We start from the raw sequence: 25,861 nt of genomic DNA on the forward strand, positions 1-25,861 counted from the left end.
TGAAGGCAGAATCTCCTCTCTTATGTCTCTTTACACCACATCACAAAGAGGCTGTAAGAACAAATCCTGCTATTTCATACAACTGTGTAATCCTCTTCATTGCGCCAGAACTTTATTCTGCCCAAAAGCACTGTGCAGGCATGCTACCCTCTGCTTCCAGGGCTACATGCCGGGCAATAGTTAGGCAGAATGGGTGGGTTGTGAGATAGTGGACTTACCCCTGGAAAGTGGAAGTGCATGAATAGATCAGTTTTGTCCCCCAGTGAGGATTCATCTTTGGCCACTGCTGTACTGGGCTGAAGTCCATAATCGAACCCAGGTGGGTGAAAGTACGAAGGGAGCTCTTTGGTAGCTGGCCAACGTACCGTCCTTTGAAATGTTTGGGCTGAGAATTAAGTTCTTGATGCACCTGACCATGAAGTAATTAACTGGAGGAAGTATTTTTACATAATGTTGACTGGTAAGAGAAAAGAAGGAGCAGGAGCCAGGAACGCTTGTAAGACATTGAAGATGGAAAGACTCTCCCAGGGCACCCTGCTAGTGGGTAAGGAAAGCAGAGATGTCGTCTTAGTCTTCTGAGCAGACAACACACACTGCACATGGGGACGAGAGCAGTTCTCACAGCCACAGTTTTACTTCCTCCCTTCCCCACCATCTTCCCCAACCGAAAGTCAACAGGCAGAGGGTGCCTGTGGGGACGCTGGTTCTGACCTCCTCACGCACCAGGTTGGTGCTGTGGCATGGGATACAGAGATAAGGGCCTTGGGGGAAGCAGGGACCAGCTGTGAGACAAAGTCAGGGTATGGCTATTGGTCTCCTCTAGCCCCTTAGAGCTTCCTTACAAGCAGTAAATGCTTGGTGTAGCTTTTCATCCTTCCGGGCCTGTTGGTCAGCTAATGGTAATATACTTTCTGTGCTCCCTGAAGATGGAGGGGGCTGCTTGCAGGCACGCACCAAGCCATTCAATCCTGGTACAGGGTGTTTTGGTTGTTTGTGTTTTAACCAGGGCGAGGATCTATTTACCAATGCCTCTCCATCACCATCAGTACCATTGTTACAGTTAAAGAAAAACTCGCATAAAGCTAACAAAAGCCTTTCTCTTTTATGGAGATACGCACAATAGGATCAGCTACAGCTATAGGTTTTAGGAGCTTGTTGCTGGAAATCCTATTAACTGGAAATTCCAGCCCGTTGTTTCTTCAACCTGACCTTGAGTAGGTTGATAGCGTCCCTGTGCCCCTACTTTCAAGACTCCCATTTCAAGTAGTGTTGCTTGACCTTGGCCCTATAGTCATGCTACTTCCAAAGTCTCTGGTGCTCTTTTTAGTCCAGAACTACTGTTTCCTCTCAAGAGTGACGAGGGGGGACGATTAGGAAGAATGGTTTGACGGTTCTCTGAATTCTTAAAGTGCTACCTGTTTTGAGGCAATTTGTGCTGGAAATCTTTCCTTTCATAGTCTTAATCTGTCACCTAGAATTTCTGGTTTTATGGTTTTCTGACTGGAGAAAGGGTAATCTTTTATATACTGGTGCTGACGGCTGTGCTCCTTATGCCCCCAAACTGCACAGCACATTTATCCTCAGCATAATACCCTCATGAATGCAACAGCAAGCCTTTCTTCTAGGTAAAAAGAATCAACAGCCTGAATATGTTTCATAGTCCCCTCCCTATGTATAGGGAATGGGGATAACAAACTAACCTTTCTTCCAGAGGCTAATTGGATTTCACACAGTTTGGAAGCACCACTAATTCACCAGATATAGTAAATTCAGCTTTAACATTCCTACTGGGTAGCTTGGCTATTGACCTTGCTTTTTATTCTATTCCATTTCAAACTTACCCATTTCTAATACTTAAACAAACAGGCACCTTGTGCTGCAGCCTTTTTGAGAGCAGCGTTTCTTCACGTGCCAAGTCTTACAAGCTGCTGTGCACATACATGCATGAATATTTCTTATTCCACTTAAATAAGCATCACAAATATTTATCATAGAAATAATGCATATTGGTCAGAAGTTGGTGTCCCTGCTCTGGTTTAATCACATTATAACAAAATAGTCCATGTGGACATAAAGCACTCATAATCAACCTACTGTAGTTATACAGCCTTATTAAGAGGATCTCCATTTTTTCATCAATAAAAAGGTGTAAAAATTCCCTCTTGCATCAAAGAAAAACACTTGATCATGCTGACTTGCCCAGAATTTTCTCTTCTGAGGGTGAGAAAGGAAGAAAAAATCTCTACAGAAGAGTAGAATTTGATTGTTTCAATCAAACTGTCTAGGCTTAAATGTAAGCCATGGCTTACAAGAAAAAGTTGAGATCTCTGAATAATGTTTTAAAGAATGGAAATCTCACTGTGTGTTTCTACTGAGAGGTCAAATTATGGGCCCTGAAACCTAGATGGTAGAGATGATTTTTCCTACCCTTCGTGATGGCTCACTGCAAACACAGTAGTGAGGGGACAGCATGATGCTGGTCTTGCCAGGTTTCCATGTGTACGTTTGGTGGCATAGGAGAACAAGAGATGGAAGAGCAGATGACAGTCCCCTTCCCTTACTGATGGGTAACTCAGAGAGGGGCTCCCCAGAGTGTAATTCCACGTACTTCTATGGCATGGGCTGGGAATGTGGGAGTGTTCCTGATCCATTTTTGAATGTCAACATCCACACTTTTTCTGCTCATCTTTCTAGTGCTTATCCATCTTAAGCAGTATTTTTTCATAAAAGCAGATAAGTAATTCTCTTTCTGTGAATGCAAATGTGGAATCTATTGAGTGGGTGTGTGCATACTTTAAAGAAATAAATGAATGCAAACATCTCTTCTTTTTAAATGGAGGAAACCAGAATCTAATAAAATGTAAATCAATTCAGTGTCTGCTTTGGGCTTGCAGTCTTCAGACTGTTAAAAAAAATAAATGTATTAAGTGTTGTGCATTCCAATATCAACATTTTTATTTTCCATCATATCCCCTTAACCCCTTAAGTCTTCTGAAATCTTTTTCTTTCTGGACATGTGGTGAAGTGCTTGTCAGAGAAGAGAAAGCAGTTCATTTAAAGTCTACTCTGCATGTTCATTAGTTCCCGATATTCACTCTGGCACATGACCTTACTGAGTTGTCCTGTGGACAAGTCTGTATGTGTTTGGTTTTTGTAGTTTCTTTATTGATTGCAAACACCCAACTGATGAATTGTAAAGCACAGTTTCCTTTGTGATTTAGGACTTTGGCTTCTCAGACCACTGCCAATTTGACTTGGGGTACAGGTGTTGGAGTATAAGTCCATCGGATTTCTGCTTTGAGTTAAAACAGAGTTTAAACAGATTTTAGTTACATCCTCAGCTCAGTTAACTCTCAGTGCCTGTCTAGCTGCTAGTCTGACTGACTTAGCTCCATCTAGCATCTAGTGCTGAAAGAGAAAGGACACGAGCAGGCATCTAAAACACGTTGTCTTTAGCTAACACATGGTTCGATTTTATAGCATTTATCAAGACAACTTAGAAAATAAGAGTATGTCTTAATTCAGTTCTGCTCTCGACAGGCTTTACGTGTGTATGGCATGCAAATTGTCTTCTATGGTATTTTCGGCCTTAAAGGAAGCTGTTTCTGAAGACAGTTTTTCCTCTGTTCTGAACTCAGCCTGGAAGCTGAAGAAGTATGACGATTTGAAGAAAGCAAATGGATATCTCTTTTCTTTGAGCATAACCATCAGATCTGCAGAAACTTAGGGAACAGTTCGAAGCTACCTATGTTCTGGTATTGCTTTCTGTTCTGCTGTCTAAATTCTTAAAGAGGAGGGATATTACAGAGAACAGTGAACAAAGTCATTATGACTAAGGGAGAGAGGCGCAGAGGAAGAAGCCTTGCGCTGGCCCTCCCTTATCCTAAGACTTGTGCAGAGTCAAGCAGTTGGTTAAAGATGACAGTCCCCAAGATGGAAGATGTTCAGCCCCCAGGCTGAACCTGTGGTGGTGTTATTCCAAATCTCCTTTGCCAGACTTCTGCTGGCCATTTAGGCAGAGGTCTTTCCTCATCCCATGACATAAGGAAGAGATGGAAAGTCTGGAAGCAGGACTGTGAACATAAATCACTGTTCTGAATAATCACTAGCTACAGTGTCTGATCATTTATCATTCAGCCTCACCCGGCTCCATCAGCTAAAGATAGGAACCTCTGATAAAGACGTTTCTCAGAAAGGTGAAGAAGACAGTTCAGTTAACCCTCCTGGTGATGTATTCCTCTTCAGAGACGTGCTCCGTCACCTTGGCAAACCGTGATGGCCAATCCAGCTACCGGAGGCCTCCTGCTAAAGTGACAGCTACAGGAGCTGCAGAGCTTGATCCAGCAGTGAAAGCAACCAAAAGGTGGCTGGAGCCTCTGTTACTGCTGTGACGATGTTCATACTGGTAGTTGTAGAGAATGACAGCGAGGGCAGCCCATTAGCCATGCAGACACAGCAAACTCTGTCATTCTGCAGAGTATGAAAGGGAACAAAAGGAGCTGGTTAATCATAACACCCTTTTAAAGCACAGAAGGTTCTGCACTGGTAGGTGATTCAGACTAAGGCTTAAGTCTTCAGGCTTTTGATTATTTTATTTATTAGTGAATTACAATTTTTAAATACTGCTGCTGCCTCCTGGAGGATGGTAGAAATAGCTGGTTATTCACTGCTGTCCAGGTATATATCCTGCATATTTACTGCTCCTTTTCCAGGTGAACTCAGAATATCTGTAGCATCACAGATATTTCAGCAAACTGAGCTCACATCCAGAGAGATGCTTGAGGCAAGCTCCATTTTGTTAAAATCCTGAAAAATGCTTAGTTCTACAACTACTGTATTAAAATGAACAAGAAGGCTCAGCATCTTTCAGAAGGCCGTACCTTTCCTTTCTGCAATTAAAATTGCTGCAGCAGACACTAATGGACTGTCACTGCAGAAATCCCCTCTTGGAAATCCTACCTATATTGTCCTCTCAGGGAAGGTTTTTCTAATATAAACAGCAAAGGATTTCATTTAACGAGAAAAGAAACCACGCTTAATGAAAACCTAAGGAATTGCAAACAGTTTTGTACTCCCAAAATCTCTGTTAATCTCTACCAACTTCTATTTCTTCCATAATATAAAGTTTCTAAAAAATCAAACTTTGACACAAAGAAAAATGTTACCATCAAATCGATTAGAAAGAATTACTTTGTAAGAAATAAATTTGTGCCTCATTGACTGGAGTGTGAAGATTTAACTTCCTTCATTGGAATTGCTTAAGCTACAGGAATTGGAGAGAAAACATTTCATGCAGTATGATCCTCTTTAAGTTAATATTGTCTTTTTAATCCTGAATTTCAAATTAAATATTATCCTCCTTTAAACAAAGGCATGCACATATATCTTGGAAATCAATGCTATTTATCCTGTCTACTGTAATTACATACACAAGTTTAATTTTTCTTATAAATAAAAAAGCTCATAGGCTTAAAAATGGAAAAAGACAAAATCTTACTAATTTGATGGTTTCCAGTGTCATTGCTAAGGGTGCATGGTAACAGTCACCAGCAAAATCACCATTTTCAGGTAGCAGCATAGGTCCTTGCACTAGCAGGCTACTTCAGGTTCTGTGCATTAATAAATTTATAGCTAAGAGCAAAATGCAGCATTTAAAAACAATGATTTTCAGGTTATTAGCTGGGGTAAATTTTTGTTGATGTGAACTTTCTTTCAGGGTTTTCATGGTGTTCCAGACTAATTATTGGATATAATTAGAGTAGTAGATTAGGGGAAGATAAAGCAGAACGTATAATTTCAAAACAGTCCAGACTGCTTGGGGGGAGACTTGTACTTTTTTTTTTTAACTGAGAAAATGTGAGAAAAAAGACTTTTGAAGACTGGAGATAAGAATACTTAAAAGGTTATTCAGGAGTCACTAAAAACCCCTAAAACAATTAATGCAGTGTAGAGGTTTGGCCTTGCTTGTCAAGAACAACCCTCAAATGTCCCATACTGGCTAATAAGGTCTCAAACCAGCTCTCCCAGCAGAGCAGCCCATGGTCCTGCTTCCTGGCTTGCATCCTCTTTAGCTTCATGTCCTTCAGGGATGAGCATATCTAGGGCTTTTTCCTGGTGTTTTTCTTCTTCTATGCACCACTTAGGCAAGCTGGCTCTGGTGCTGTAAGATCCAGCACTGAAGTCACATGTTTTCACAAAGAAAGTTTACTCCAGCGACTTTATGTAGACAGCAATACGTATGGGGCATGTTTTAGGGACATACAGTAATGACCAAGGATTTGAGTTTAATAAACAAAAGGTAAATAGAAAATACCACACACATCGTGAACATAAGCAACATAGCTAAAACTGCATAATATGTGACACCTGTTATTTTCTGAATTTTGCAATGTTTTGCACTATTTCATGAGAGTGGGGTTGTTTTTTGGCTCTTTTCTACCATGTTATGGTGAGTTCTTAATGGTGGAGGTTACAGCAGGAAACAAAAGGGAACAAATAAAGCAAATAGAGAAGTTAGTGTTTCCTGAATATTAGGAGCTCAACAAGTTGATTATCTAATTTCTTTACTAGCCTCCAGTGGTCATCCAGCCAGCTGTTCATAATTATAAAATACACATAATAATGTACTATCTGAAGGGACAAGAGTTCAGCAAAGTGAATTGCAAGTATCTCTGCTTGACACGTAATCAGGTTTCTATCCTTGTGCATGCTGGCAGTTTTCCATTGTGTTTGGACCCTTGATCTGAAGGTTTTCTTCGTTGCCTGGACTTTCTTTTTGCTTGTGGTGGTTGTGAGGAGTTCAAGGACAAAATATACACTTCGACTTATGACCTGGAGACAATAAAAGCACCTATGGGTTATTTCTAATTTCATCTAAAAGGTTGGGAAATTTTTGAACCCTTATGTTGTGATCTAGCTTTCACTGCATTTAACTGCACAGTGGTTTCTGTACTGAAGGGTGAGCTAAGCAACCCATGAGTCTTTTCCATGGCATAAGTATAGTACTTAGCATTCAAATGGGAACTTGTGTATTGAGCCAAACGCAATTATTTGCAAATAAATCAGTGCCACTCATCCTCGGGGAGGACTGTAATACCAAGTGCTGGTTTGAAATGTCATCTTTTCTGTGGGAGAATTCTCTGCAGGTAACATATTAACTACTATTTTCAAGCTAATTTTAGGCAAACAGAAATTGGAATTCACAGAAGTCTGCAATGACAATTCTACCTTTGATCAAAGCCATAGCAGATTTCAGCTTGCTCCATTTTGAAAGTCATGCCGATGTGAAAAGCAAGTTTTTCACTATGTTTGGCATTGTAACCAGAGCTGGCACTCTTAGGCAGTGCTTTAATTATACATTATATTAACCAGTGTGAAATACTGAGCCTTATTAAGATAGCCAAAAGCCTTCTTTCTAGTTGATTTATTAGAGCTTGAAATTAACTTTTCACAGTCCAGCTCAAAGAGATCAGTAGATATGGAAATTCAGCTCTGTCTACAGTAAGTTTCCCCATAGTTATCTCCAGTGTGCTCTCCAGTCCCTTGCAATGCCTCTACCCTCTGTAAAGACCCCAGTGCCCAGACATGCCAAAACACTGGGCATCAGCTGTCAGCCTCATACCTCCGTTACAAATGTCAGTGCCAAACTTGTGGTTGCTTGGAATGGTCTCCTGAAAAAATGGAACTTTAAAAAAACCATGTTCACCTTGGGCTCACCTGGGTGCTCAGATGTGTGGCTGGTGGGTTGCAGCAGGCCGGCTGATGCTGGAGATGTTCCACTCTGGTGTGTTTGCTGATGAGCATTTTTGCTCCTCTTGATACAGTACTTCGTATATGGCTGGGATGTCAGGAGCTCAGACTGAAGTTCTAGACAAAAATCAATTGGATAGAGGTACTTTGTTGTCCCTCTCACCCTTGGAAGCGGGTGCTGTGCTGAACACTTGCCTCTTGAATAGCTACACAGAGGCTTTGAAGTTGGGCCTTCCAACATTTTCTCAGTAGTTTTTCTCCTCTTCAAAATAACAGTGTTACTTTCCACTTCAAATGAGTTTTCAAAGCATTTTCCAAAGATGGGAGAGCATCATCTTTCTTTGCCTCAGAAGAGCACCTATCAGCTTGCCAGGAGCCTAAATAAAAGGCAATTTTCTACAAGATACTGATGACAAGTCCAGGTGTTTATGGTTCTCTCCAAAGAGCAATGTGCACATTTTCCACTAGTTGTTACGCTGAGATGATTCAGATTAACCTTAGGTACATGGAGATAACACAATAGCATTATCATGAGTTACTGCGTGATTACCAGTGATTCCAGTGGAGTTACCACTGGCATAGTTACCTTGCTGTTGCTGTGTAATTGCATCAATCATTTCACTAGTAACTGTGTAAATTACCACAACCGTAACTGTGTAAAGATCCAAATGGCTAATTACTCACACCACAGTACCTAGAAAAGTGGATGCTGAACAGTCACCAGCAATACTGTCCTGGCTGGTACTAAAGATGTACAGCAGTGCTCTCAGCTTTGCTGGCCAACCCCCTGCACAAGTGGCACTAAGGTCTCCTGCCCCTAAGTACCTGCAGGTGCAAAGGTGTTACCCGCTTGAAGTGCTAATGGTGCTAAGTGGAGACACCTTCTGTAGGAATGTGTTGCTTTTCAGCCCTTCTTGATATTCTCACTAAAATAAGCAAAGTCATAAATGTCCTCAGCGGACATCTGGAGTCTGCTGGACTTGGTGTCTTGCTGTCTCCCACACTCATGTGCATTGGGATCTGGACAGGCAAGGTCTAATAAGATTGCAGCCATGGTCTTTTTTCAGTCAGAGCAAAACCTGTATATCCTTTCATTTGTCAATATTGAATGGCAGGTGGCAGAAGACAGGAATGAGAGGCTGCACCTCCTGCAGTATGCTCCGGCTGAAAGTGAGCTGCAGCAGAGCCAGGCTCATTACTTTAGAAAGTCAGTACAGAACAAGAGATCTTAACATGTCCCAGAGTATCTTCATGTGGCTTCAGTTCTCATTATGATGGCATCATTGGACAGGATGTGGTGGCCCATTTCCTTGCAACAGCTTGCAAGTATGAAGTAGGTGTCTAGCCAAGAGGCCTAGAGAATATCCATTCCATGTACTTGCACGCTCCATAAGAATATTCCCTAGCATGACATAAGAAATCTGAGTCCTATTTCAAACAACCCCAAATATAATAACCCAATAACAATGCCTTCAAGTATATTATATTGCAGAAAAGGAGTAGAAGCCAACCATGGGCATCACTATTGTCCCAGGTCACTGAGATATCCTTAGGTAGTTTGTAATGCCCCAAACAGTGGGAAAAAATTAAATAGGACCCTCTAGCTGTATAGAGAGCTGAGTTGTCCCCCAGTCAGTGAGATGATATTCCTCAGCCAGCTGGGAGGACAGTGGCAGATGGTAATTTCATCCTATACTTCATCTCGCAACTAGTTACAGAGAAGTAGGACAGAAGACAAAGACACAAGCCCGATGTGCCCTCGTGTCCCAACAGTCAGCCCACCCTTTGAGTAAGATTTATCACTAGAATGTGCTTTTCAAAGTCTTTAGAACTTCCTCCATTTTCCTTGTTCCTGTACCTAATCAGGTATTTTGCTTATTTTTTTGTGATGAATATTGGTTGTTCACCTCTTGATTTTGTTAAAAATATTGTTAAAACAACAAGTCCATCATCTGTAGAGTAGTAGGGAGAGTTACAGATCTCTGCCAGTTGAATATGAGGACTAGCTTCCAGCATGATGGCATTTTAAACTTTTCTCCTGATAGCATGCTTCCAGTGACCTGCCATGCATTTTCAGATTTCCAAACTCTCAGATATCAGGTCTCTGATGAAATCAGTGGATCTGGAGCTCCCACGTCATGTGCTTTACTTCTATTTGATGCTGCGAGGCAAGGCACAGGTCTGGAGCTCCAGGTACTGCAAGATACAATTCCCCCCCATTTAGAATGGCAAAAAAGAGAAGGAAGGTATTCAGAGCCATTAGCCAGCATGACCATGTCTTCTGTTTATCTCAAACAGCTTTCTACATCCTGCTTTTGTGGTGTCCCCAGACAGGGGTCTTAGGTTTAGGTGACTGAAAGCAATTGTTTTTCCTTTTCTGGCAGAGCTGTCCTAGGGCAGAGCTGCCACGCTGGCGGCTGCCGCACACCTCCTCTCGCCTGCCCTGTGCCTTTCCCACTTGGTAACCACCTTCCCCGCCACTCGGCCTTTGGTGGGATGGGCAGCTCTGCGGCGAGGAATGGTGCTTTATCCTCCCATGTCTGGGTGGCAGAAGCAGAGAGAAGGAGACACAACATCTGGAGTAAATCTGTGTATTTAAAGTATGCTGGGGTGGGAAGGGCGTCCAACGATACCTTTGGCCTCTCCTTCAATGGCGCCGATAAACCTTCTGGCTTTAAAACCTATTGTCATCAAGATTGCTCAGGAAGAGTCACATTTCTGCACCTGTGCTGTGCCCAGTGGCTCTTTGCCTTCTTAGTGGTTCTTTGAGGTTTTAGGCTCTGTTGGTACTAAGATACTCATCAGCATGGGCAGTGGTGTCACAGCCTTGCCTACCCATGTGGCATGGGGGGCACCCCTGCTTCTTATTTTAGCAGTAGCTCAGGAATGCCTGTGTCATTCGTTAGGGTGACTAAGGTATTCTGTAAGCTCCTGAATGGGTTGCAAATGCCATACCTCATAGAATTTGCGAGGTAGTTGGGATTCTTTTTTCTCTCTTCTTTTTTAATTACACTTTTACGCGTGACTTGCGCAGAGAAGTTGTGTGTTGTGCACCAGGCTTACGGGAAGTAGGACCAAATTAGCATGGGACAGGGGAAACAGTGGAGAGGCAGCTCCCTCCTGTTTAAATTAAAACTAAGCCACATCAGAATGTTGCCAATTAAAAATAAAATGAATGACTTTGCTCTCTCTGTAGGTGACCTGTCTCCACGATTTCTTTGGGGATGATGATGTGTTTATCGCCTGTGGTCCAGAAAAATTCCGCTATGCACAGGATGACTTTTCTCTGGATGAAAGCGGTAACATCAAACACACACTGCCCTCCAGTCTGTGTTTTTATTTCATTTCCATTCAGTTGCTTCTATCAGATAATAACGCTGCATGTTTTTTTTCTGTTTTTTAAGACCTAGTACATAGAACTTAACATCCTTTTGTGATACTTGTACAGTCAGTGGATATTATAATCGAGCAAACACTGACTGAGGTAGCCCAAGTCATAGTAGATGGACTCCTACACCATTTGACATTTACTGCAAAATCAGTCTTATCCAGCTGCAGTCAGATAGAAACATTTTTCTTGAGAATTAAACAGTGGAAGGACTCTTGTCCTTACATATACATGTGAATATTAAAAAAATGGGAACAAGCACAGCTAAAAGAAAAATCACTCCCTCCACTGCTTTCTTCTGCTGATTCAAAAAGCAGGGTAATAATTCCCTTTTTAGGGGGGTGACTGGGACAGCACCATTACTTGTCCCTGTTACAACTGCCAAGCACAGATTTGTAATAATGTGAGTCTCTATGATCAATTAAGCCATGAAATCTTTGATTTCACAGAATATACAGAGCTTGCTTGCAGGAGTTACCACCTACCCCAACCTGGCAACTGTCTGCTGCTGCCAGTGAGTGCAGCAAGTGTAAATTAATGTAACTGTGACCATTTAAACTAGAAGAAAATGTGGTCTCCAAACATTCAGGCTCATTTGCCAAAGCTCTAGGTATCCTGTATAAGGAACAGGAGCCCCATGCTCTCTTATATGCTTCAAACTGGCTCCACATTGAAGACCAAAGAGGACTTTTGCTGTAAACCAGGAAGTCAAACAGCCTCTAATCTTAAAACACTGAATTTTTATGACTCCTTTGCAAGGCTGATTTTATTTGATGCTGGTACTTCTGACCTGTGTACTCCAGATGAACCCATTTGATGGTCTTGGGTAATTCAAAGGAAGTTTCCAAGTTCAGCTGAAACTTTGCAGGCAGAGAATAAAGCCTGTGTCAGGCTGGGGAAGCGATCTGTAACCTGAGCTTCATATTTTTTTTAACACTCGGCAGTTGAGTCAGCTCCACAGGGAGTTCCACACTGTAAAACAGTTTGGATGCAATCCTAGCAGAACAACTTGATGGGAAGCCCAGCTCTCTGCCTACACTCCTGGTTACTACTGGTTTTTCCAGCTTGGATTTCTCTAACAAAAATAAGCCAAGCGTGCTGTTGGGAAGGCACCGAGTAACTGCAGCTCTCAGTGGTATTTTCAGGGGAGTAGGGGTGCCCTGCACCTCTCAAGAAGCAGATGAGGAGCTATTAGCCAGCGGCGTTTTCCCATTATGCAGCCATCACCCTTCCTTGCTGTAAGTCAGATGCTGCAAGGAGAACTGCAAGTCTTGAGGTCTTGCAGATGAATGTCACTTATTAAAATCTCCTCTGTCATGGGGTGCTTTTTCTTGCCTGTTTGGATGACGTGCACTTGGATTGCTGGTTATTATGTTCACTCTGGCAGGACATCAGGAAACAAAGTGAGAAATAGCATAAGAGAGGATTAAGTCATCTTTTTCCTCCTGACTGCCCACCACAGCTTCCGCCCTATAATCCCTGTCGCTGAGCTCCTTCCAGATGAGGTTGCTCTGTCTCGTTCGTACCCACTGGTTTCAGCATCAGCCCACGGAAATGTCATGCCCCCCGTGATGTGTAGAGGGCTGTTTACACTAACTTCAGCACAGCAGCCAGGTTTCCACCTTTCAAAATGTCCAAATGCTCACTGATTGCCTTTGGCGTACCGACGCTTGCCAACGGCTGAGCTGGAAAATGCAAAGCTGAGTTTCTTTTCAAGGAATTACTCCTCTGGGAAGAAAATAAAATTGAAAGCTTTTGAAAAGACGCAAGAAAGTATTTTCACTTTTTAGGTTTATTTGTTTAGGGAGTAATTCAGGTGACTAAACACAGATGTCTGACACCGTTTGAGACCCCCTTGGTTTCTGAGATACCCACGTGATATATGATTGACAGATATCACCCAGGGACACAAGAGACCCACTCTGCTCCGGGGAGGCTGTACTCTAGTGTATCTCACATAGCATTTGGTGCCTATGCTGGGCAAACAAATTGTGCTCTAAGATCAAGATGTTGCACTGTTTTTGTTTAACAGCTATATGTAAGAGCCTTGACTGCAGTGACTGAAGTAGATTTTTCCCCATGTTTTGGCTTGGCTGGTTAACACCAGGAGCAGTTATTTGCACACTCTCCCTAGTGGCTATTTCACAGTGTCTCATCAAACACTATATTCTTTAGTATCGAGGAGGGATAGTCTACCTTCCACACCTCTCCCCCCGCCCCAGTCATTACTGCTCTTCCTGTATAAAAAGTTGGGGCTATATCAGTGCTGGAGCGCTACAAGCCTTTCTCTGGCATCATCTGTGAGAAGTCAAGTACTTTGAAAAAAAAACACCACACAACTTTTTCTATCCCTGATTTACAGTTCCCAAAATCCATTTAGCAGGAGAGAGAATAAACTCGCTGTAGGTGTAATTATCACCATGCAGTATCCTGGAGCACAGGGCATCCTCTCTTCATCTTCTTGTACTGCACGACCCAACAGCAAACTCTCATGCAGACCATCTGGAAGTAGAAGAGACCGACTCTTGACTGTCTGAGAATGAGGAAAGCCTGGGGAAAAATTTAAGGCATTTACATTTTCATAGGTATACTGATATACAAATAAATAACACATACATTTAGGTCAGGCAACTTGTTTTCAGTTGACCAATTATTTATCAGCTATGTGCTGCCTTAGTTGATTCCCATTATGGAATCCAGTCAAGGAAGTCCTCAGTCCAGCCCATGCATGCTGAACTGAACTTTTCCATAAAAGATTGTCTGTATGTGGAACATGTAATTCACGTCTGTAAAAAAGACCTGTTTTTCACATCTTGGTGAGGCCAATCTGTTGCAGGAGATGAGGTGAGACCAGTTAGCGTTTGACAAAAAGGAAATCCCTTTTTTATTGCCTTCTTCTTAACTGGGTTAAGTTAATAACTTGAGGGGTGGAAAGTGCTTTTTCTGTTAGCTCTCAGTGTAAATAAACCCTGGTTTTGAAGATCTGGCACGCCTGAAATCCTGGGACACACAGAGGTTTGTTAGTATTGCAGTTCCCTTCTGCAGGACACTGTAGATCATGTTTACATTTTCCACTCTTCCTGGCCTATTTATTTTTTAAGAAAACATAGTTGGGGTTCTCATCTGCTCATGTCTTTAAGTACATAAATCTACTAGACTTGTTTATACAAACCTCTCTGAAAGGGATGAGTGGCCAGGACAGAGGATGTGTTTTGTAAAACCATTTTGTCTTCTTTGCTTTCTGCTTCTGAAAAGTTGCAGCATGTTGAAACCACAGAAGAGGTTGATTCAGGCTGGGTGAAAGCCTCCTGGGGCAGATGTCCCATCTGCCACTTAGAGACCTTTACGTCATCCCATGAGCTGTTTGCTGGCTTTCTGCACCTACATGGATTGCACTCATCATTCCTACTACTAGGTCTTCAAGGAAGGGTTACAGCAAATTAACTGGCCTGATTCTTCCCTCAGTCTGTGTTGACCGTTTACATTGTGCTCACCAGTTGGTGCGAATCAAGGCAAGGGGAAGGGCAGAAAATCTTTGGTAGGACACAGGTACGGAGATGGGCCCTGCTAGGGAGCGAGCCTGATCTTGACGTATGCTGTCTCAGCACCTCCTTGAGACAAGCAAAGCTGTTCTTCTTTTTGCCCTCCCCCTAAAAAGCCTCATTTCTGCTCTGGAGAAAATGTGGAGATACCAGCTTTTCCTTTGCCATTCATGTTTTCTACAGCTCTTTGGAGACAAAGCACTAAGCTGCTCATGGGTGTTTCATACCTGGTGTCCATAGGCAGCAAGAGTAGGTAGGACATAACCACGGTTGCTGTCTGTTTCCTTAGAGTGCCGGGTGATGAAAGGGAGCCCTGCAACGGCCACGGGCAGTAAGTCATCTCCCACCCCTCAGAAGAGCTCAGCAAAGAGTCCAGCCCCCATGCGCCGGAGCAAGTCTCCAGCCGATTCAGGTAACCATCAAGACGGTGAGTGATTGTTTTCTGGTGTCTGAATATTAACTGTGCTCAAGAGAAAAACATGTATTGTGTGTCTTTGGATACATTGACCTTGGGTGTTTGCATATGAAATTTTGGCATTTTTTAAAAACAAGGAGCTGCTGCTAGTGTACAGGGGCACTTAATAAATATTGGAGAGGAATTCTCTGGTCAGTTAAGTGCAGTTGTGGCTTTAGGTCATACCACCCACAGCCTCACAGCCTCCTGCCCTAACAAAATTTTAAAAGAAGTTTCCATTTAACAGGCAGGAAATCAAGGCCCACAGTGCTCCCATATGTTCCCTATAGATACAGACTGATTTAGAATAACCTCCTGTGAAAAGCAAATGTTAATTATTGTACAGGTCAGAAGTGTTCCCTTCTAATCATTATTTAAAGAAGATGACTGACCTTGCAATTGGAGAACTGGTGACGGGGTTATTGACGTGATACTGAGACATTCATTCAGTAATAGAAGAGAAGGAAATGGGAATCCCAATTTGCTGCAGCAGCTTGCACACTTTGAAATGCCTCCCTCCCTCTTCAGTAGCAACTGGATTGGTGGTGTAGCACACCCAGACAGCCGCAGAGCCTATAAATTAAAGGCCGGGCTGAATATCACACTTTTGGTAATTGATAGTTTTTAGAGTAATGATGGAGAGGGTGGATCTCTAGGTGTGTCATCTGTCTGCCCGTTTTTTTCCAAAAGAGAACCAGACATGGCCTTTCACTAAAATGGCCAAATCACCAAATAAGCACTTCAGGATTCCAGGAAAGCTTCATAACTTAAATTCAAGTGACCTACAGTATTAACACAGGTGATATAAACCAGAAATTGCTTTTCACCTTCACAGTAACACATTGCATATTGCATGTGAACACCACACAACAGTTGACCATAAGTAGATACTGGATTACTGGATATAAAATTTTCCTGACAGTATTCAGAAAGATTTTCCCCAGGAAGCAGTTAATTTTTTTAGGGTCTCCTGATGTTCTTCAGCTACTTAAAGAGACAATGTGAAATTGGTTGGTACATGCCAAGACTGTGATTTTTAAAAAGTTATTTCTCTCTAAGGTGATTCTTCATTCATAGAGTTTTCCTTCAAGATTCCAGGCTTGCCGTAATCTAAAAAGCTTTTACAGTCCCAAATGCGTGGTAAGGTTGCGTAGGTACTTTGAAAGCATGATGGAAAATATGTTCATTTAAAAAAACCCAAAAAAAAAAAAACCAAACAACTCGCATTCACTGATCTGGTAGTCAGCTCATGCATCAGTTGTGAAACAGCATTTAAACCCTCTCCATAAGCATCAGGTGCTAAATACCATCAGAACTAGACTTATTGCATGAACATATAGTCTAATGTGAAATGGCAACTATTGTGTTCCTGATTTTAACTGATTGAATGACTCACAGGAACAAAATGGTGAGTCATCTGATGAAGTTTAATGAACACAGTTAGTAAAGCCTTTCAGAAGGAGATTAAAATAACCAGAAATGCTGAACAATAGCCAGCTCCTGGAGTTAAGGCCAGTAATGAAGGACAAATCAGGTTTCTTTAATCCATCTAGACAAGGGTCTTTCGTACTTTCCTGTGATTTCAATACAGAAAAAAATGGCAGCCTGTCCTGCTTAATGAGAATGAAAAAAGACTGAACTCTTTCAGTGCTGGAAAGGTAATCAAAGACCGTTGTTTTCTCAGGACAGAGAGAAAAAAGAATACCATCTCATGTTCTTGTCCCTTGAATTTGTAATAAAGTAAGAGGTTTACACATTGCTTAAGAGTCAATATTTACATTTAGCTGGATTTTGAAGTTATCACATTAAAAAGGCAAGGAATGCTGAATGAAGCCTGATTAATAAAAGATGATCTGACCCTTTTTTTTTTCATAATTCTCACCTGTTTCATTTGTGAAATGATTTAAAAGCAGTTTTATTTCAAGGATATTAAATATTTTTGCTATGCATTTGATCTCCTACCCATTTGTACCTTTTGTCTTTGCTGTCTTTCATTCTGCTATGGTTGTTATATCAGAAGTTGGAGTTTCCTTGATTCTATGTTGTTAGTTTCTGTTCTTTTCAGTTCTTTTCCATGTAGGTTTCTGTATCATTTTTTCCACCATAGTCTCAAAGGCCCTTGTGACATATCTGGGCACTGATGTAAATGCAGATTCTGAAGTAAATCTCCATGCTGCTTAAGTGAAAGAAGTCTGAACCCTCCTCATTACAAGCACACCATAGTTACAGAAAAGGGTGTTATCTTCTTCCATTTCTCATCCTAATTTTTCCATTTCCCTGTTAATGCATATGGGAAAATGGTATATTATTTATCAACAGCAAAAATGAGAATGCAGTGGATTGATGTGTGGACAGTGGTCCACATGCATTGCCCACAGAGGCAGCTAAGGCTTAAAGCAGATGGTGCATGCACAACTGTGTCTCACTCCTTGGCAAGACCTTCGATGCTGCCAGCAGGTAGTGGACAAAAGTAGTAAGTCAACTGTTACAGCACAGAGAGAGCAGAAAAAACTGCTTCGGCAGAGCTTGCTAGTGCTAATTCTGAGGATGTAATGTTGACAGCATGCAAACATTGCATCCGTTTTCCCTTCCACTCACTGTAGGAACGCTTCTGATCTTATGTGTCAACATAAATAAAACACTTCTTATTCAAAGCTGTGGAAATGCTTTGTGCCCAAGCAGCTGCTATCCTCCACACAGGCTGGAGTACCTGAGGACTTGTGTTTTATTCCAGTCTCCTCCACTGACTCATTCCGTGGCTTTGAGTACATTATTTAAGCTGTTCATGCCTTCTTTCCCAATGGATCATCCAAGACAGTGATAACCAGTCTGTATACAGAGCTCTGTAACCTACCCATGGAATCATGCACAGGAAAGAGCTTCGAGGCTCTTTATTTGGGGCTTTTTGTGTATTCTGAAAGCATTTGGAGAATAATATTGCTAAAACCAAAGCTATTGTCTCACAGATTGCCAAAGACAAAAGATATCTCCAGCAGCAGAGTGAATGCAGCATGTGCTCCAGACCTTCCAAGAGAGGCAAGCCACACTCTAGCAAGGCCACCACCTACACTCCCGTGGATCAGAGACTGCTCCAGCAACCTGCAGGCTCTCTAACACATTCAATCCTGCTGCAGTAAACTGTCAGGTTATGCAGGTGAATGAATACAACTGTGTGGCCTGATGCCATGTTAGCCATCATCACAGACTGTGTAGATTCCCATTTGAGCTGATTTATTAGCCTGGAAGCTTTCTATATAGGGATCTGCCTTCTGTGCCAGGTGATCTCCATTCATCTTTGATACCCTTTGCTCCTTCTGGTTTTGGCTATGGATTTAGTGATCTACTTCTCAATAAGAAACATAGATCCAGGTATAACTAGCTTTCTGGAAGAGCCACAGAGAGAGTGTGCTACAAGCTGGAATCCAGTTTCCCCTGATGGCACCCAAAGCTTTGTTCCTGACTGTGGTCTCTGGGGCCACCTCTGAGTCAGAACGACAGCAGAATACAGAAGGAAATATATGTAGCAAGTCTGTAAATCTAGCACTGAAAAGGAAGCAGCTTCTAAGCCATTTAATTGTTCCTATCACCAGCTAGATGTGAACTGTAATGTATTCTTTGATTGTGCTGTTACAGCAGTCCTGGTAGTGTGCCACCTAAGTAAGTGGTCAGCTCCCATTCCAAAATAACAAGGATTAACATGGAGCAACAACGAACACGTAAACAAACTACTTTGTTAAAAAACGTCAGGACAAAAGGCTGTGCACAGAAGTGCAACTGCACAGAGTGCCAGTTCCCAGCTGCAGTGATTTGAGGTCACTGGTTGAATTGCTACCTTCTGCCGGAGGTAATTTGCCTCCTGCCTAGATGTGTCATGGCCTCGCTGTGAAAAGCTCAATTCCCTCTAGGCAGCCAGAGACCTTCAGCTCCAAGGATATTCAAAAAATGAGGTAGCTAATCCACAGAAACATGTTAAACACTGTTTTCTTGGCATGGCACTTTTATCTCTTTATTTACCATACAGTCCTTTAAATGAATATGAAAAGAATGAATGAAGAATGAAGAAGTGTCTTGCTATAAGCAGATGGTAACAGACCACGGTCCTTATATTCCCAAGGGGAATCCTTTCTTCCTTCTCTCATTAACCCCCAACCCATATATATACCTTCTCAGCAATGCCAGTGTACTTCTGTGTTGATCCAGCTGTTCCTCCCGCCACTGTGCTTATCATTCCATCATGGGGCTGTTTTCACCTCCTGGTTCAGTTTGAATGGAAGGCCTTGGCTGCTTTGCCAGCAGTTCCCACTGGGCTTCCAATATATCCTTTAGTTTCCTATCTCTCTGGTGCGGGAGCTGTGATGCAATCGTTCATCTATATCCTCCACTGAACTCTCCCAACATGTTGCTTTCAGCAAGGTGCCATTAGCAAAATACAGCAGGATTTTACTTCTCCCTCTACAAGAATGTATCCAAGTGCCTTTCTCTTCTCTGTCTCCCAAATGTTACCTAGTAGACCTGAACTAGTTTCTCACATATCAGATGTGAATTGAGACTGGAAGGGATTGGTGTCTCTATCCTGCCTTAGCTGAGCTTGGGTTGTTGTGTTTTAGTATGGACTGAATATGCAAAGAAAGACAAAGGCAAACTAGAGAAAATCCAGAAGAAATTTCCTAGGGTTCAGAAACTTTGGGAGGAAAGGTTGAATGAAATGGACTGATTCAGCATAGAAAAGAGGAAGTTTGAGAAGGGACAATTTAACACTCTTCAAATGCATTCGAAGTATTAAAAAGAGGACAGGACATTGGTTTAACCTTTAATACGGGATATATAGATCAAATATTAGGAACACTTTTCAATTTTAAGCATCTTAGTCACTGAAGCAGGTCTCCTAGGGAGCCTGTGAGTCCCTGTCAGACTTGGTGCTTTTAAAAAATAAGATCTCTATTGGGCATGACCCAAATGCATCTGATCCCAATTTAAAGCACAGAATTGGAGTTACAAAGCTTCTATGGTTATTTCTAGCTCCTGTCTTTCTTTCTATGAAGTCAGCTTTGCTAAATTACATAGCTTAGAGCAATAAAATCCAGACTAAACTATAGTGTATAGTATATATAAACTATACCTGCAGTATACCATCCAATTCCTTCTCCTAACATGACAAAGGAAAACTGGGCGTAAGGAGATAAGTCCCTGTGCTGCTGCTATAGTCCATGAGATTTAAATGGGGTAGGGTCAGCATGACGTTTGGCAAAATTTCTTTAACAGATCACTCCAGTAAGAAGTAAAACCAAACAAAAGACAGAGCTAAATCTCAGGGGAGAAATACAGGGTAGAAGATAATGATGTCATTTGCCATTACTTCTTTGTTATGAAAATACAAATTTTTCTTACAGAAATGCACATAACAAACAAGGGTTCAGTTGTATAGATACATGTGCTGTGATAGGAGAGTTTATGATTTTTAAAACCAGCATGATCTTAGTCCTTCGCAGTACAGAGCCACAGGTACCTGAGCTGAAATTTGAAAATGTCTTCCCCCAGCCTTGCCTTGATTTGGTGCAGGAAGCCTGTGAACGGGGCTATGAACGGGAATGAGGCACTGCTGCAGGACTTTAATTTCTCAGTCCTCTAATGGAAGGGTTTGGATAGAGGGACAAAAGCATATTCACAAGCCAGCAGCAATTAGCAAAACAGATACAGAACGTCAGTCTGTCCTGACTGCAGATCTGGCTCCCCAGGGTCATTATATATGAATGTGTTAAAAAGGCAGCAGATGTCTTTTGGATTGCACACAAGATAGAGCAGCTTGTTATCCCACTTGCGCTTACTTACGTTCTGCTAGCTGACAATCCACCGTACGCATCCAGTGGAGAGATCACCCTCACAAAACGTGATGAGGAAAGGGTGCCAACACTGCAGAGCTGAGTGCTTGGAAGTTAGGAGGTGCCTGAGCAAAGGATGCCTGTGCAATCTGAATTCTTCCACTCCTGGATTAACGCTACAATGGAGTCTTTATTTTTCCCACAGGCTTCTTGTCCTGGAGGGCAGGATGGCTTGTGCTCACTAAATGAGCTGCTATTTCTACATTTGCTTTATGCTGTCTTTGTTCTGGCTGTTGCCTCTCTTTATTTTCTTGGTGACACTTCAAACCCTGACCTGGAGACAAAACTATCCATCTGTTTCATGGTTCTTTCTCTCCCTCTTGTGATGTACAAGCATGTGCTCCTCAAACCAGGAACGCATCTGCAGAACCCCGGGAACCCCAATGGAGCAAGGATTATTTTACAAATTGATAGAAAAAGAGATATCTGCACACATTTTGAGCACTCACTGTGATCCTTGGGCCCTGCTGTTTCCAATTCTGTTCATAGATAGAAATGTGAGTTGAAAACATGGACCTCACTCACCTCATTTACAGGTCTTAGTGCTTATCATTGCTGGAAATTCAGGTCCAGAGTCCCAGTCATCCAAGCAAACCTCAGCAACACTCAAGGAACTATTGCATGAGAGAAGTTTGGCTAAAATATCTGTGGGAGAAACAGGCAGAGAATTCAGTTCACCTGGATCTCTCATAGCCATCTCAGACATGACATGACGTGATGCTATATTCTCCATCCTCCCTCTCACTTGCTGGACAAGCCTGATTTATCTCCTGAGTATAAATTGTCTTGTGCACTGAAGGAGGTAAGGATCCTATGAAAAAAGGCAGTGCATGTGTACATGCAATTAAAGGATGTGTCATATGCACAAAGGGGCTTTAAGGTAAATTGAGGTTGCAAAGCAAATACAATGCCATAATTAAGACGTAAAACACAGACAATAATGTGGTGGAAAAAACCCAAATGAATTCAAATGAAAGCTGCTTATAAAGAATGGTTTCCAATAGTCAAGCTTATGTGAAATCCTTAGCTATCATAAGTCATCAGCAGATTTTAGTGGAGCAGCAGCGTTATACACCACCTGGGATCTGCTCTTTGCCTCTTATTTTCTTGCATTTGAGTTCAAAAGAAATGCATGCAAGTTTGATTATGAACACTATTCTTCATTAGCAGATATATAGAAAATTAAACTGGGCTTCTTAGTTGCTGCTCCTGCTGCAAAATTCTTTGTGAGTATTCGTAGTGATATATATCCGTCTCATTGGATTTCTGATTTGGATGTCACATCTGTTTTTTCGTTGGTGCTCATAAAATATTAACATCCCTGCTGTAGCACTTAGAAGTCTCATTGTATTAGGGAATTTCTGTCCTTCCCTGCAGCAATTACATCTATTTGCTGCACACTGACTGTTAGCCGTTCTAGTCTTCCTGTTTGTGGAAGGGAAATTAGGGTTCTTTATAGAGTTGTTAAGTGTCATTCTTCATCTTAGGAAGGATTACTTCCTGCCTCAGGATCACTGACAATTGGAAATAAAGAAAGAAAGAGGCACTTTAGAAATTAGAGATGGATTCTAGCTAATACAGATTATATTAGTACTATTGTGCCCCACATTTTCTTTAATAAAAAACCCAAAGTCACTTGGTGAAAAAAAACATAAAAGAGATCCAAGTTCTTTTTTTCTGAATTGCCTTCATTATGTGGCATATAGTTAGTGAACTCTACTTTTTTTCCCACCAACCTCAAGGGCAGCTCACTTACTTTGTAGAACTGGAGCAAAGTGAAGAGTGGCATGTCACAGTGCAGGGATCCGTGTGTAATAGTTTCTGGGTTTCCATAACTAGTTTTTTCCCCCCACCAATAAAGAATGGTCTGAGTAGAATGGGGAGGTGAAGGGTCACTCTGTTCCCCGATTATCTATAGATCATTATTTCTACCACCTTTTAAGAAATACCTATTTCCTCAGCGAGGTGCATTTGTAACGGGGAAAAAGCTGTCTGTGATGAATAGCCCCCTCTTTCCCAATAGTGCCTTCTGCATAGAAATGATGGATATGAAGACAGAGGGCCCACATCACCATGAATCTGTTAAGTCTGAGCTGCTTTAACATGCCAGCAGCTCCTCCTTTGTCCTGTGGCTTAGAGCACATGTTTCTTTACACTTACTTGAATTCACATGTATGACCTCTACATTTGGGCCAGTGATACTACAAACCTTAACTGCCCCCCTCTTTCTCACAAGAAGATAACAGAGAAGAGGAATGAAGCTGTCTTAGGCATTGAAGCAAGAGTTATGCTGGTTTTGCTGTTGAAAATACAACACTCACGCACCTTCTTCATCTTACTGTATGATACTTTATACATTTCTTAGGTCTCCTCCAGACACTCAAGTACTTGTTTAATTTTACGTAACAGATTTGCATATTCAGCTATTACAATTGAAAGCATAAGTCCCATATGCTGAAATCATCCATCCTCCTGTGCGCGTGCCTTTACAGTTAGAGTAATGGTATAGAGAGATACTGGGCACTTAGAGAGCAGGACAACAAGCCTGCATCATTATATGCTTGTCTTTCTCTCTCTGTGTGAAACATCAACACAATTAAAAACGCTTTCTTTAAGAGGGGTAGGGATTTGTACAGTTATCTGGAGGGCTGGCAACACTATTGCCATTTAAGGAAATGACAATCAAAATACTTGGGGTTTAGTTTTATGGCTTGTGCTGAATATGTTAACATCTGGAGTAGGTTTTGGAAATGTCACTTTCTGTAGACTTGACTGGGCTATGTAGTTTAATGCTCATAAGGCCTCCAGCTTGCTGCTGCTTGGATTGCAAAAAGAGAAGGCCAGAAAAGATAATATACTTGGACAGAGCCAGCATGAGTTTGAATTTCCTTCCCTCAAGTAATGCTGCTTGTGCTGATGGAGCTATGTGTTTACAACCCCTGGTAACAAGAGGGTCTGTATCCCTGGAGTTGATACACAACCTATGAATGACCAAGTTCACTATGCATAAGTATGTCCTTATGAAATATGTATTGTGGCACCTGGCAATTATCAAAGACGTTAGCTTACTTCAAAGAACATCAGTGGTAGGAAAAGGCTAATTTTTCCTTACTCTATTTTGTTTTCCTTCATTTTTCTGCATAATATGCTATTTACTTTGATTCCTTTTTAGTCCAATAAATGTGTCCAATAAATACCTTGCCCTGACATAGACCCAGGGCCCTTCACTTTAACTGAAAGCCAGGTCTGTAAAGGCCTCAGTGAACCCTTCCAAAAGCTGTTTGGTTTAAATGGATCATATTTTTTTAAATGGAGAATAGCTATGTTTTCTTCAAAGCAACGGGAACAAACAAAGCAACCCAAAAAGCCAGATTTTGATCTTTGCAAGAGGATTGTCGCTTGATGTGATTCTCCTGTTCCTCTTCCTGATGGACCGCGTTCACTTCTCTGGTGCAGGCAGTGGAGGAAGAGGAGAGCCACCTCTGGCCTCTCCCCAGAGACATGGACAGGGACATGCCACCCTGGGCTTACACCAGGGCTTCAGGAGGGCTCTTTTGGTCATTTAATCCCAGCCACAGCTACCTACATCCAGGGCATTCCAGGCAGCTGTTTGTCTAATTTGTAATGTGAATATTTGACATCTAACATTTCTTGTGTAGGACCCAGGATATCTGCAGCCACTCAAGCCCTTAAACGCCATGTGGTTTCAATTGTGTTAAACTGTTTGAGAACATAGAAATTATCTTCCTGTTTTTCTGGGGATGTATACTTTGGATCAATTTGGTGAATATTTGTAATGTAAAATATTGGTCCTTCAATATATTTTGTATTTCACTGTATTTTACAGTCTATTATCCTGAACAGCTGAACACCTTAAGTTGGATGCATAGCCATGGTGTTCACTTGGGTTTTTTCTCCTGCCTAACATAAATAATCTATAGCTTTTCTGTGTTGAATGTTTGGATACCTTCCATCTCCCCAAAGGAGAAAGATCTTCCTCTTGCTTATCTGACTGCTAGCTTCTGTCTTGTTTTCTGACAGCAAATGGGACCTCAAGCAGTCAGCTGTCTACACCCAAATCAAAGCAGTCCCCAATCTCCACACCTACCAGCCCAGGGAGCCTCCGTAAGCACAAGGTATTATGTTTCTTATACCTTACTACATCTGTTTCTTCCTTAGTCTACTCAGATTTGTATGACATTTAAGTCATGGCCATATTCTGTGGAAGCACAACTCCTTATGTTGAAACAGTGGAGAATTTGGCCCATTACCTAAAAGGGTTGTCAGTTCGAGCTCTAGCAAGATGGTGAATAACAAATCATTGGCCTGTTTCTTCCACTGGAGTTATTACTGTGTGCTGGAGATCATCCATATGGATCAGAACAGATAACTTAACCCTGAGCTTGTATCACTATTTGAAAACGTTCACAAGTTATTGATGGATATGATCTTCATATAAATCCTCCCTTGAAAAGCCTTAAGTGTTGGCAAATCTGGTCCATTAAACAGCAGAAGAAATGCAAATGTTACTGAAGCTCTAAGACATCACTTTAGTGATGCTTCTCAAGGATTTTTTTTTTTTAATTATTTAAGGCCATCCTCTGTTTTACAGGAAATAAGTGATTTTTTACATTTGGTGTAATAATTGTGCTCTGGTACGGTAGCTGTTTTTCCTGGTAACAAACAGGTTGTCTAACAGGTAGCAAGGCATCCTAGTAGAGATCAGTAAACCTGTGCCAGCTCATAGATAATTCATGTATTGATTTATTTAAAAGGTATAGTAGCAGTCACAGCTTTTTATGTTCCTGTTATTCAATGCCACTCTGCGCTGAGTCCAGATTGGCATTTC

General features: G+C 41.7%; 1 protein-coding gene across 4 annotated transcripts in view; it reads left to right on the plus strand.

Annotated features, from left to right (window-relative positions):
* The window catches only part of DCX (doublecortin), a 145,602-nt gene that overhangs the window by 105,773 nt on the left and 13,968 nt on the right, over positions 1-25,861 (plus strand). Inside the window, exons 6-8 of one of the 4 annotated variants that reach the window (XM_069810943.1) lie at positions 10,946-11,048; positions 14,969-15,106; positions 25,054-25,151. In XM_069810943.1, the coding sequence (XP_069667044.1) occupies positions 10,946-11,048; positions 14,969-15,106; positions 25,054-25,151 (339 nt within the window). The remainder of the gene's footprint in view (positions 1-10,945; positions 11,049-14,968; positions 15,107-25,053; positions 25,152-25,861) is intronic. The other 3 variants (XM_069810947.1, XM_069810946.1, XM_069810948.1) reach the window with 3 other exon arrangements.

This window comes from Haliaeetus albicilla, chromosome 23, assembly GCF_947461875.1.
Source record: "Haliaeetus albicilla chromosome 23, bHalAlb1.1, whole genome shotgun sequence".
In the NCBI taxonomy this organism is placed as follows: Eukaryota; Metazoa; Chordata; class Aves; order Accipitriformes; family Accipitridae; genus Haliaeetus; species Haliaeetus albicilla.